Here is a 14,177-nt window from a genome sequence, read left to right as displayed (position 1 = left end):
CTGTTTAAACACAGCATTAAAGGATGGCTCGGAAGCTCACCTGTGTTTTTCGTATCCTGAGCTCAGCCGATCTGTTCCCGATTAATTGGTCCTCTTGGTCAATATTTTGTTGCATCACTGTATTTTTTTAAAAATAAGAGTTTACTTGAGAACAATATGCACTGCCACAAATGCATCACAAAATAAAACAGGGCCCACTCGGCAATTTCAAGTTTCATAAATGATGTGGTTCATGTCAGCCGTACGCCAAATCGCTGCCAACACGTCTCATCCCCAACAGCTGAGATATAAAAAAGAAAGCACACCTGCCAACCTGTGAGCTTTAAAATTTGTAAAATTCCACCTGCTGAGGGAGAGGGGGGGAGGGAGCGTAGCACAAACTTTTTTTAAAGCTTGCAGTCAGCACACACCTAATCAGAAATGAATACGCATATTATTAAAGGTGATTTATTAAACTACATTAAACTTGCTTAAATCAAGTACTTTCTTGCATTGTTTCACCATGCATAGAGAGGTTTAATTACAATGAAGAGCTTTAGGACCTACTAACGATTCATTTTCATCAGATGAACTTGTTTATTTTGTTCTTTAACTTAATTGATGTAACATTTGTAAAATTGTAAAACGAGCCTAAATTCATAAAGCTTGTGAAATATTTGAGATAGTTGGCAGGTATGAACAAGGCAAATCTTTGCTTGCTTCTGTGTGATGCCTGACAGACTATGATGGAAATTTAAAAACATTGGACACTATCACTGAAAGCAAATAAATAGAAACATTTTTCACACAGGGTTACATCTTGGAGTTGGCGGTTGGGCTAGTTGGTACATGGAGTTTAGAAAATAAATGGAGCAAAATGACGGAATGAGAAAGACTGCCAAATATTTCTGCACTAAGTATATCACAGGCATCAGGCACACAGACGATTCCAAACTAAAGGCACCTTTACTGAGAACCACTACAAGTGCAAAAAGAAGAAAAGAAAGTAGAAATAAAGATGTGAAAAAAGAAAAGTGAACATACTTTTCAGCTTCATTCTCACTTTATTCGCAATTCTCTTAACATCTGCCATCAGCTCCTCCAAGTCCTGTTTCATTTCTACATGAAAGAGAAATATGATTAGTGAAATGTACTGCTGTCTGTATTAACACAAGAAAACTGTTTCAGTTTCAGAAAACTGCTCAAATTAACATTTCTGGTGTCATCTGGTATTTGGTCTTCTTGCTTTTTTCTTTCTTTTCTTTCCTCTATTTACCTCCATTTCTTTACTGTGCAAGTCACGTCACATAACAAAGTTATATTAAAAACTTTAGTTGGCAGTGTGTGCTTGCATTCTGTTCTCATTTTGCAAATACCAGTCCTGGTTAAAATTTAAAAATAATGATAAGAAGAAGTATGCCAGCCGAAATTGCAGAGAGCACATCATTTACTCAGGTTTTGTTTATCTGCAGTTCATTGTATTTGAACACTGTGTCTGTACTTGAGTGACAACTGCACCTTTTCATGCATGCTCTTGTTCGTGTTAATTTCAATTTGCTTCCTTCCTGCTTCAAGACATTACGGTACTTGGAGCACAGTCAACGAAAGAGACTTGCAAATGATCGTCACCACGCGAGTCCCTTACTTTCGTCCTGGAGTGGCGACGACAGTATTGCACTGTGCTTCCTCTTCATTTCAAGCACTATCTTTTCTATCTTTTCAATGTTCTGCCCAACCTCTTCCACCTGAAACAGAAAATGCAGACATTTCTTGTGGTCCTTAGCAATATACAAGCATTGAAAGAAGGAGAATTCCGAGTTAATGTGGGCACATTGTAACGATTGCAAATCAACCTTGTTATAAAATCATCACAAATTTGTCACACACAAAATTTTTTTTTTAATTTAAAAAATCCAGTTTCATATCTGTCTTGCAATGTGATCTATACTACACCATAAACCTTTGAAGTTGTGCATCAATTGCCACATGACCACACCAAGAATTATTAACACTACCATATCACCTCTAGTGGTTTAATTGTAAGTTCAGAATGCTATTCATTCAAAAAACGATTTTTTTTTTTAAGTACTGAAACCTTTTACCTTCATAGAACTAGCCAGCACACCGCTCATTTAGCCTAAAAGGTTTGCAGAGAACATAACTTGGGCTCAACCAGACAACTAAAAATTCTGATGAAAGAAATACATTGTCTATTTTCAGTCTTAAAATTCAATGTGAACTTAGGTTTAATAAATACTTCTAAAGAAATAATGTAAACGCTGCCCTCTCATACTGTTCTCAGTCGATTGCGTGATGTCTATAATTTAAGCATTTATTGCTTACAACCATTTGCTTCCTGAGTGCAATATTAATTCTGAAGAAAGCAAATAGACAAATATTTCATAACTCTTACTGCCCCTTTTCATGGCATGAATTCTGCACAAGAATAAATGTAGCTCACAAGCAAGGCACATTATGCATATTTACATTGGTTGGTGCCTTCATTTCCCAGGACTATTACCTGCCAATGCTGGAATGTCTTAAACTAAGCCCCAAATCTGTGCTAGTTGTGGGCCTATTGTCTTGCCGCACATATATTTTTGTTACAATTTGACACAAACATAAGGCGGTGATTACAAACCAAGAACTTCAAGTTTATCACTGACTTCATGTATATAGGTAGCGCTGAAAAAAACGAGGACAAAAAAGAGAGATAGAGACAAATATTGTGCTACGTGTGTCTTCACCGCTTTTTTTTTTTTTCTTCTCTTTCGTGTGCTACATATATGAAGTCGAGATGTATCAACATGCCCAAACCGCCACACCTATTAACTATATTTCATCACTGAACCTGCACCGTCTGAAAAAAAAAAGTACCGATGGCAACAACGAAGTTACAGGAAAGTTGCATAACAAAAAAGGAGTACCTTAAGACATTTGAGACAACATAGTTTATGGGAGACTTATATTACGCACTGCATTACAAGTGGTTTTGACAGTTTTCAAAGCCACACATGCTAAATCAGGTCAGGTTGTGCCTATGCTGTCAGGCAGGTCAAATCATTTTTTTCATCTATTGCTACAAATAATGTAAATTGAGGTACACACACTCGATTACAACAGAAGAGCTGCCCACAACGTCAATGACCCCAGTTCCTTAAATATGGAGTCAAACTAGCCTATAAAAAACAACAATATTATTTTGACTGTTGTTCGCGAATTGGTCCAACAAGCACACAACAGAAACCACCTTTGGGGACAGCTGCAGGGCTCTCTATGAGTGAGCAAACTTAAGCTGGAGTTTCATCAGCAGTGAATGCACTGAAGGACCCTGGTGACGGTTTAATGAGGTTAACCCAAGTTTTAACATCTCTGATATTATAGTTTAAAGGCATGATACCTAACAACTTCCACTAATCTAATCACTAATCTGTCACTAAGTGAAATAATTAGATGCTCAGAGCAAAAGATTGCATGAGAAGGTAAAGGAACCTGCATTATTTGATTGCCCCACAGCAGACGACGCTAAATAAGCTACTGTAACAAATCGGTGACACCAGTCTGCTGTTCATGCAACTGGGAAGTTCAGAAACACTGCAAACTTCTAAAAAAAAAAAACTAATTTGAGCTGAATGGCAGTGCGCTACAACTGCAGAACTGCCTAAAAGACAAGCCAGGCTGGACTCGAGCAATTTGTTCAGCCTCATGTCAAATTCTGCAACAAAACTGTGACTTACGTCAATCATGTGGTCATTTCAACATTACACAACACACTTCAGGACTGTCACTGTTGATAGTGCAATAGAATCATGTCATGTGAGATTGAGTCCGTGACTGCCCCATTTGTTCTCAGCAAAACCCCGCTTTGCTTGCACGTGGGAAGAATGTGACACTGCTGCGTGATACGCTAATGTGACAAGTCAACTGTGTGCTGTCAGGCCTGAAGGCCTGTCAGGGCTTCATAGAGATAAGCAGGAACGAATGTCACCTCTGCAAAGAACTCCTCCATAAATGTGGGAGGAGTCTCCAGCGTGACAGCCACATCTCCGTCCAAGTCATCTTCGTCTGCCTGGGCCTGCGAAATGTTTAAGAGCCTTGATAAGTCCTCAGTTTGACGAAGGCCAATGTGGTTGGAATTTAATGATATATAACATAAATAGTTAGTAATAACAATTCAAACAAATTACATTTCAGCTTCGATGTGAGAGCTACTCTCACAATAATTATCTCTACCTGGACAAATGTGATCACACCAGTGTGCCATCATCCATATATTAATCTTAGCTCTCGATCATCATGCTGGCTAAATAACCACTTCACCTTCGCGCACACTTATGGCGATACTGATGCTTTTAACTGCATGCAGTAGACTCTCATCAAAACAAACTTGAATGGATATAGAAAACCTGTTTATCTAATTACACTTCGTGTGAACAGATGTCATCAAAAAAATATTCCAAATTCTCCCAAGTAGTAAAGAAAGGCACATGCAAGAAAAAGAAAAATTTATTGCACTTGCATGATTCAAAGCATTGATTTACGTACTTGTATTTGGGCCACTCGGTAAATTTTGCTCGATGGCACTTCGCAAATCTGTGCATTAACTGAAAACTGATATTTCATTTAGCTTGTCCAAAATATCCTTCTGTGGCCTCTGTCGAAACAATGTGCCAAAGTACTCTGGCCATTATCGGCTACATTATCTGTGAGCACCGCTTGCTTTTGTGACTCAACGGCAGTGTCCCTATCATCGTTATCCTCCTCAATTAACGCTTCCATGGTGTCAGCCCTGCTGCATGTTTCCACATCATTGCCAATACTGTCCTAGATTACGTCCGTAAAAATTCTATCTGCTTTTGCAGAGCAAGGTGGTTGCTCTGGGATTCTCACTCGGTCAAGTAGCAAACATAAGTGATGACCATGGAAGTTCCATTTAACTGATTGATTTTCATGTCAAGTGCTCTTTACTAAAGAAAAAAAATTAAAGAACAGGCTTTTTTTGTGATTATGCCGAAATAAAATTACCTTCTTCTAGTCAAAATTATTTCTAACCTATTAAGTAATAATGGAATGCTTGCTTTTAAGAGGGACAAATACACCTGTCACTAAAGGCTGATGCTTCCTAACTGAATCTGCCCCATTATACTAGAGCAAGAAGCTTAGTTCAAGAAAATTTATGCACAGGAAACAGAGAATTAGATGGGGACAAACTAGCGCTGGTTTGTCCTGTGCCTCAGGAACTGCACCAGTCAGTTTCCCTCTTCAGTGGGAACTCGACGACACAGGGGCGAAATCTAACGCTGACGAGGGGAAGGGGAATGCCGAGTTTCTGACCGGCGATCAGTGTCGAGACGTCGTGGTGAAAAGGGAGGCGTGGCGGCATATTGTGGTGCGTAGCTGGGCGTGTCAAAGCTGGCACGCGCAGTCGGGGCATGGTGGCAACAGAAGCGCGCCACATGGCCAGCAATGCCGCAGGCAAAGCAGATAGGCCAGTTGTCTTGAGTGCGCCACATCTTGGTGGGATGAAAAGCTGTGGTGACGGTCGAGCTGGAAATGAAGCCGGATGCATGGGCGATGAAAAGGAAGCTGTCTGCACAGGTGGCCGTGCAACCACAGCTGCATAACTGAGCGGCAGCGACATAGGGTGAGTGGCAAAGTTGGTATGGACCAGCAGCACACTCATAGGATTGGGTGGGGGGGTTGTAGGAGCTGCAGGCAACGCTTCAGATATTTGAGTTCAGATGGCTTGCTGCAGCGTTGGAGGCGAAGCTGCCGTAGCTGCGTCACTGTGAGGCAGCAGCGAGAGCTGCCTGGCCACCTCTTCACGAATAAAATCTTTGATATGCTGCAAGAGGGTCGAGTTGGTTATTTCGGTAGAAACCGCGATGCTCGAGACGGAATCGGCATGCTGAATGTTCTGGCGGGCGATGGAACGTTGGTGGTACAGCTTGTCAAAACTCTGGCAGAGGTTAATGAGGATGGATACACTAGTTGGGCTTTTGGCCAGCAACATCGTTGTCCTCGATGGCTTTGAGGATGTGCTTGATCTTGTCATCCTCTGACATGCTGGGATTTACCCGCTTGCACAAATCGAGAACATCCTCGATGTGGCTGGTGAATGTCTCTCCAGGCTGCTGTGTGCGCTGGCGTAGACGGTGTTCAGCAAGTAGCTTATGCACAGCTAGGCGATCAAACACTTCAGCAAACAGAGTCTTAAAACGCGAACCAGCTTGTAAAGTCTGATTCGTGGTTGAAGAACCATAGTTTGGCTATGTCGGCTAGGTAGAATGGCATGTGGGTCAGCTTAGACTGGTCATCCCATTTGTTATGGGCACTTACACGTTCATACAATGACAGCCAGTCTTCCACGTCATGTTTGGCAGTCCCACTGAAAATGGGTGGGTCGCGTTGGCGAGGGACACCAGCGCAGATGACGGTGGCAGCCAGTGGTGCAGGCAACGAGGTGGCGGGATCAGGCATAGTGCAAGGCAATCTTGTTGGCAGGGTTTGAGTGCGGAGCTCCAGGATGAGGTGAAGGATCTCAGCAACCTCCACCAAATGCGACGAGGTTTATTGTTGTTCACAACGTTGTGGAATGCTAGGTAAATCAAGGCACTGCAAGGGCTGTCCGCAGCACTGGGCTTGCTTGCGATCACAGCACGGCCCTTTGTCTTCCTCTTCAGACGGCACATACACAGGGGCGCGTCTGCTTGATTACAATATATATATATACATACGCACCACCAAGAATCTGGCATCACTCAATGGTGTAATCTTCCTTCGCGTAATTGTCATATACTTGGCTATCACTAATATTGCTTCGCCGTTCCGGCGAAACTGCTGTCTTTCTCTCTCTCCCCGTCCGTCCGTCCGTCCGTCTGTCTGTCTGTCTGTCTGTCTGTCTGTCTGTCTGTCTGTCTGTCTGTCTGTCTGTCTGTCTGTCTTCATTTTCTGTGAGTCCAAGTATAAGCGCTCCTGCGCATGACTGCTGCTGATTCTGATTTTGAGTGAATCTGGCTTGGCCTCATTTCGGTTACTGAGTGAATTATACAGGGTGCTCCAGCTATCAAGCACCAAGACTTAAAAAAAAAAAAGTGGTAGCGTTACTCCAGCCACCAGTAACTTTTTTGTTACTGTTTTTTGTTATTTTGGTAATTGCAATTATTTATTTAACTCGAGAAGTACTGTCCTAATTATCAAAGTGTCAATGGGACTTCTGTAGGCACCCCCAAATGACATCTACTTAGGGTGTTTTCAGTGACGTACTAATTGCGTACAAGTTTTTCCGACTGGCAAAGAAACATCACAAAATATGAAAAATACCACGTGACTGTGCCCCCACCCACATCATAAAGCAGCGCCCTCGAATAAGCTGACTGAAAGCAATCACATGCCTGTCGTAAACCCAAAGAGACAGTGCATCACCTTGATAACGGTATGGAAGGAGCACCAACAGCAGGTTTCGCGTTCCACAGCTATTCCCTCTCATTTCTAGGACACACTTATTATCCGTCTCTCAAGGCCAACTGATTGATAACAAAAGATAACGCGGCCGAAGCACTGCACTGCCTGTGCATGAAACACGAGAAGCAATGTAATAGGCGTGGAATGTTTCAAAATCCCGGCTCTGCTACCACTGCACCAAAAGAGTGCACGCACAGCTATATTTCGCACCAGAAACCAAATTGAAGAGATGGTCTTATTTTTCATGAAAGTGTCGCATGCTGCAAAAACATGTTTACGCCAAAAAATAAAATCAACACAAACAGACTGAGAAGCAAGCCACATCTAGAGAAAAGGAAAAACCAAGGCGTCAAAAAAAAAAAAGAAACTTCTGAACAAGCCGAATTGGCCATCACGATTCCTGCACAAAAAGTAAAACAAACAACACAGATTTCAGTTTGCCCTTATTATCTATAAATTCGTAAACCCTGTTGAACACCAGCTGCTGCCTAGAGGACGTGCTCGAATAGGTCTCCTTCTGCAGCCACGTAGTACTGAGTCTGCTTTAACCTCTTCAGTGGCTTTCTTTATAACCAACGCTCGTTTTCTAGGGCAGGCATCTGTTATCTTTGCCTTGAGCTAATGTGATATCCGTCTTGAACATGTAAGCATGATCTTTCACATAACCCCAAAGAAGGAAATCAAGTGGGAACAGGTCAGCTGACCTAGCCGGCCAATTTACAGGCCCATGCCTTTTAATCTATAGCGCATAAAAAGCAGCATCCAGTCAGTTGCGTGCTCGGCTACTGCTGTGTGTGGATGCCCCATCTTGTTGATGCCATAGAAGTGGAAGACAGGGTAGGGGGACTTTGGTAACGTAACGCTGTCCAGTGAGTGTGTGATCGAAGAAGATGGGATGATTACAGCACCGGCGTAAATTCCGCACCACACATTGAATGACCACTGGTACTTGTGCCGATAGCACTTTGCCCAGTGTGGAATGGAAACACTTGAATAGTGTGAATCATGCAAATTTACGTCAGCGTTTCTGTGAAAATTGGTTTCATCTCTGCACATGATGTTGCTCAAAAAGTCCGGTGATGCACCCGCATTTGTGAGGACCCAATTCAAGAGATCTAGGCGATTTTACAGGTCCCTATCTTCCAAACATTGGTGTTGGTCAAGGTGGTACGGGTGAAAGGCCGTCATTTAGAATCCTTCAAACTGATGACTTGGAAATTGGTACCTGGGCGAACACGTCCCACATGCTAGAAAGAGGGTTTGAAGCCATAAATAGTAGAACATCCGTGCGTAGGCTAGCTCTCAATGTTAGAATCCTCCGCCGCTGTTTCTTGATGCTGCCGGTTCGTCTCAAGTTTTCATAATTTCTTATGATAGCCGATGTGTTTGGTCTAGCCCCACACTTCTATGACCGATATATATTTGCGGCCTTCCTCTTGCTGCCATTTGCAGCTACGAAGGCAAGGATCATGTTTTCCTTCAGCTCATTACAAAAAGACATGTCGACTGGGATGAAACAAAACGCACCTTTAAACATTCGTACCGACGTTGCCAATTCGCTGTTGTGGCGACAGATTTTATGGCAAAAAACAAACCATCCTTGCACTTTATCCAAGCTAAGGCAACAGCTACAACAGCTCGCTTCCAACTAACACCAAACGCAACGTGTTAATTCGGCCGGGGGGCAGCAGATAAGGCACTAGCTTGATCACTATGTTTTTCTTTATTTCTTTTATTTTGTTCTGGCTAACCCTGACGGAGCCTGTTCAAGGGCACTGCTTTATGATGCGGGTGCGAGCGTGGTCACATGGTATTCTCCATATTTCACAAGGTTTATTTATCAATCGTAAAAAATTAGTGCGCAATTAGTATGTCACTAAAACTACCATAGTTAGATGTCCCTTGGCTGTGCCTACAAATGCCTCATTGACACTTTGATAATTAGGATAGTATGTCTTGAGATAGATAATTAATTACAATGACCTAATTAAACCTCAGTAATGAAAAAATTACTTGCAGCTACTCCACTGTACTGGAAACAATATGCACTAGATTTTTTTCAAGTAACGCATTGCTCTTTTTTGTACATCTTAATGAATGATATTTCATTGGGACACCCTATATATATTTATGACGTCTACATACAAGTAACAATGTTTCTATCCTTAATAAATGTAATAAATTATTAGAAATATTTTTTCATGAGTCGTTAGCATTGTTTACTGGAAAGAGAAGCAATAGTGTGACACATATTCACATGCATTTCACACGCTGTTGATAAAAGGTTCAGCCAAAGGGGTGACTGAAAGTCTTTTTCCAGGGTCAAAAAAGCATGCAAAGCAATTTGGAGAGAGGTGAACATACAGCAACAAATTCATTCTCTATGCATAGGTTATCCATACCCTTAGAAATAATTGTTAATTGGCTACCTCCTTCTATTTCAAAAATATACGGAAATTTGTCCTGTGTACATATTCAAATATATTGTGTATGTGCATGATGTTTACAGTGCAAATTTAAAACAGCAGTGCCGGGCGGGGAGGGGGACTGAGCCTCCCCCTCCCCTCCCCCACCCCTCGGGAAACTTCGGAGGGGGCTCGGGCACCGGAACCCCCCGTAGTCGGCACCTATGCACTGGGGACTTAAGCAGGCATTTGCCGCCTCACAGGTCATCGGTGCAGGTTGGCACTGAGCGCGCGGCTAAGCAACGCAACCTAGAGGAAAGTCTAGGTGACGTTGAACGAAGTAGAGAAGGAGGAACGAGGCGAAGCGTCGCGGAGGAGGAAGGTAGGCAGAGGCGCGCTGGGTTGACCTCCTCTGGCAATTGCTACAGGTTTTGTACGCGACACGGACGTACCGGCTTCGTGTCGTGATAACATCGTCCTCGCGCGCCGTACGCTGTGCGCGCGAAAGTCTGCGACGGTGAGCTTACGATGGCGGCTCAGCGTGCGCAAAGGAGGAAGTGGGGGTCGGGAAGCGCGCCGCCTTCGGTCGCGCGCATGGCACCAGGGAGGGAAGGGAGGGGCGGTGTTGTACTTTGGCCGCGCGCGGTCTTTTCTTGAAAGCGATCGTCTTTGAGGGCACAGTCTAGGTGGGCCGACGGCTCGTAGCTTTGCGTGCGCTTTGTTAGAGTCGCTCAGTTTGCGCTGAAGCGATAGACATCGCGAAGGTCACTTCGCTCACTGCTGCTGCCGCGTTTCCTCACGCGAGCATTTTGACAGCGATCGTCCGCGGTCATCGAGTCTGATGTGCTCATGTTTGCCTGTGCGCGCTGACACGTGCTTGTCAATTTGGTTAGTAAGCGAATGAAAAGGGCGTTCAGCTCCGGCTGCTGCTGCGTATGGCGTGGCCGCGCAAGCAGTCTTGAATACGATCAGCGATGCGGTAAGTCCAGGCGCACCGAGGGCCGATAGCTTCGTGCGCGCTATAGCACCCATATGCTTGCGCGTCACCTGCGTTCACGAAGTGAAACGTCACTGACTATTTGTTTCCTCCTCTTGTTTTCGCATCTGTCCACGGGCGATGTCCGCAGGCCACCAGTAGGGTGCTTCGATGCGCGCGCCCCTGGGCGCGACGTATTGAGGACCCTATAGCCTACAGGATCGGTAGGGGTGGCGGTCACTCCGAATGTTCGTCTTAACCGAGGAGAACGTCTGAGGCTGTTTGTCTTAAGCGGACTTTTTTTTTTTTTGCATCGAGTCTATCGAAAACGAAACATCCCTATGTTGTTCGTTATATGCAAGAATTCGGCTTAACGAGTTCGTCTTAACCAGAGTTCACTCTACTGAAATTTCAGTATGTTGAAATTTCACCTTTTATGCGAGCAAGTACAGTCGCCGACGCATTTTTCTTAACCGGGAGGGGCCGCGAAATTTTACTATTTATCAGGCAGTTGGAAAACAGATCTGAATGAGAAAGGAAATCATTCTAATTATTGAATTTGAAAGCCGGCAACCAAAATACGATTTCAGGCCGTGTATGTACATTGACAATATCTTCACACCGGCGGTACGAACTGAAGCATTTGACGCCTTCGCGTCCATTCCGTCTCCGTGGCTGATCGTGTCGCCCGCCAGTAGGACGGCGCTATCACGAAAACCGCAGGCAGAGGGGAGCGAATGGCTCGTTTGCCTCTCGCTTCAATTACGCATCCCTGAAACTCGAGATTACGCGACTCCCAGCACCAAAAGCAGGGGGAGACAGCGCACATAAGGTCACGGCCATCGCGGCCACCCAGCATTTGCACCCAGCGCAGATTACTTCCGAGATAGAGCGCAGACCGCCACGCGCAGCCGTGCCTGGGCGAGAGGAGGAGACGCCCACCTACGCCCCCCTCCCCCGCATCAAGCCCGAAGCCACTATCCTCGGCTCACCCTCGCACCCACGGCATACGGTGCGGAGGACGCGATGGGATCTTATCGCATTTAGACCTCTATGTTTAGACTTTAGAAGGAACTAAACTTTTTTATTTAAAATTTAGCTGATTATATAACTTATATATAATCAGCTAAATATTTCTTTCTATCGAGAATTCTGTTATACAAAGTTCGTTATATCGAAGTTCAACTGAATTATATTTATTCATATGAACATATAGACCGTTTTTTCGTAGGCGCCGCCATATTGTGAACGCAGTGGCGCCGCCTATGAGCAGCGCCATACTGGCTTGGGTGAAAGCGGTCTTTTGCATGGCAGGTATTGGCGGCGAGGAGTTACGGAGTCGCCCTCTATCGGAAGCGCCTCGCTGGCGTAGTATGAGGGATCACGTGGCGCGCTCCTCATAGGTTTTGCTGTCAGAGCTCACTGAAAACACCACGCGCGAGCTTTCCCGGACATTTCTGTAAGTACTTTCGCAACAAGAGAAGTTTCTTACTGTCTAAATAATAATCTTGGGCCAACTGAAAGCACACAATCGTTTACAGTCGCTATCTCTTTACCGAATACGTACAGTGAACGCCACTGCGCGAGGTCGCCACGATGGAGTCTGCCGAACCGGCTACTTGCGTGAAAGGTAGGTAAACGCTGAGAGCAAACTATGTGAAATATGTTCTTATAGTGTTTGTATAACTAAATGGAGCGTAATAGAATGAAGCCTCAATGCAGCGATCGCGTAGATTCGCAGCGACCGACTGCGCGTCTGCATGCTTGTCCGCGCACTGTTTCGCTTTCTCCGCGCGCGCGTTTTCGCACCGTGCCATGAGCTTCAGGCCGCAGAATATGAGCATTTGACAGTATACAAGCAACCATTGTTGCGTGGGCGCTATCAGAGCTGTTCAAAAATAATTTCATTGTAGAGACTTCGACGCCTACGGGGACTGATGTGCCGTCGCGAGGATACAATCTTTTTTTTCTTCAAAATTCTTTGACCTTTCGATACTATTTCTCGAGTTGCGTCGCACTGTATGTTTATCGGCGTTCTCAGCGCGCAATTTCCCGCTGCTCCTTTTTTGTAATCCAGTGCATTAATTCATAACACAAACATGACCATATGCCATGCTTTCTTTAAATGTGCTTCTTACCGCTACCTTTCCACTCCACTGAACTTGCCAGTATCTATAGTATCGACAAGTTCATAGACCAAACCGTCATGACATTAGTCGGGCAGGGGACTCGGGCGTGCGTCTCAGTGCGCGTTTTCAGAACATCGCAGACCGGGCGCCGTAGCAGAAATCTTCCTCGCGTCTGTGCTTGCTGCATACCAGAGTTGTAGCCGATGACTGTTTGCCGGTTTTATGTTTCGCGAGCCAAGCTTCACACAGCTTCTTGTCCTGCGGCTATGTGTGAATAAGGCTGACACCGGCCTCCGTTACGTGCGTCCGGCCCTGCGGCACCGAGCAGTAGCCTACCATGTCGCGCGCCTTCAAACGCAGCCACTACATATTGTAGTGCTTTCAAGCGTTGTAAAGGAGACACTCGAAGCGGGAAAATTTCGCCACTAAATGAAAACCGCAGCGTACGAGGGAATTTAAACTCGTTTTCAGCTCGCTTCGGCGCGCCCGAAGCAGCCGACGCGGCCGCTATGTCCACGTGATCCCTCCTAGCACGTCACGCCGACGGTGGCGCCAGCTTTTCCAGTGGTGGAGCTCGAGGCCAATACGCTCGGCGGTAGGTTATGGCGTTTGTTTTCGTGGTCGTGCGGTTTGTTTAGTATGACGTGCGTCTTCTACGCGGTAAACGGTTCTGTGAGACGTGCTGAAGTGGTTTAAGGCGTCATAGTCGGAATTTCTGCTGGCGTTGAGGTGGACGGAGCATGCAGCGCGGTGTGCGCGCCCATATTTGAGCCTACAATCAGCCTCGGAGATCAATTGTGTATTTCTGAATGTTCCAATCACTAATGTGACCTTATTGTAGTATTATCCTCTATTTCTTAGCTGCGGTTTAGGAGCCATGAAACATACGCGATGATCGTAACAGCGTTTGCTACGATAGGAGCTGTGATGTTATACTTTTACAAGCGTTCAAACTGTTCGCTGCAGGTTACATTGCGTGACTACTTGCTTCGATGGATAAGGTTTCCGGCCCTGAATAAAATAGTTTTGGCAAGTAATACCAGCATACCTTACAGTCTGAATTAAGCATGTCCAGAAAAGGGACTGTTTACGAACTGCGCGAGCGTCCTAAGCAGTGGTAGGTGCTGGACTACATATATATTTGTTCTATATACCGCATGGTCCAAGCATACGGCATCAGCGGTTATATATTTATAAACGCTGTGCGGCGTGACTATGCGAGGT

At 44.9% G+C, this 14,177-nt stretch overlaps 1 protein-coding gene across 3 annotated transcripts in view; it reads right to left on the bottom strand.

The window, feature by feature from the left end:
• Window positions 1–14,177, bottom strand: part of LOC135912547 (syntaxin-1A-like) — a 44,414-nt gene that overhangs the window by 26,134 nt on the left and 4,103 nt on the right. For all 3 annotated transcript variants that reach the window (XM_065445011.1, XM_065445009.1, XM_065445010.1), the window contains exons 2-5: window positions 3,968–4,054; window positions 1,625–1,724; window positions 1,024–1,098; window positions 41–117 (exon numbers count right to left, since the gene is read on the bottom strand). In XM_065445011.1, the coding sequence (XP_065301083.1) occupies window positions 41–117; window positions 1,024–1,098; window positions 1,625–1,724; window positions 3,968–3,988 (273 nt within the window). In that variant the 5' untranslated portion in view covers window positions 3,989–4,054. The remainder of the gene's footprint in view (window positions 1–40; window positions 118–1,023; window positions 1,099–1,624; window positions 1,725–3,967; window positions 4,055–14,177) is intronic.

This window comes from Dermacentor albipictus, chromosome 2 (assembly GCF_038994185.2).
Source record: "Dermacentor albipictus isolate Rhodes 1998 colony chromosome 2, USDA_Dalb.pri_finalv2, whole genome shotgun sequence".
NCBI lineage: Eukaryota > Metazoa > Arthropoda > Arachnida > Ixodida > Ixodidae > Dermacentor > Dermacentor albipictus.
The sequence above is the reverse complement of the archived record's forward strand: the minus strand, read 5'-3'. Positions and strand labels throughout refer to the sequence as shown.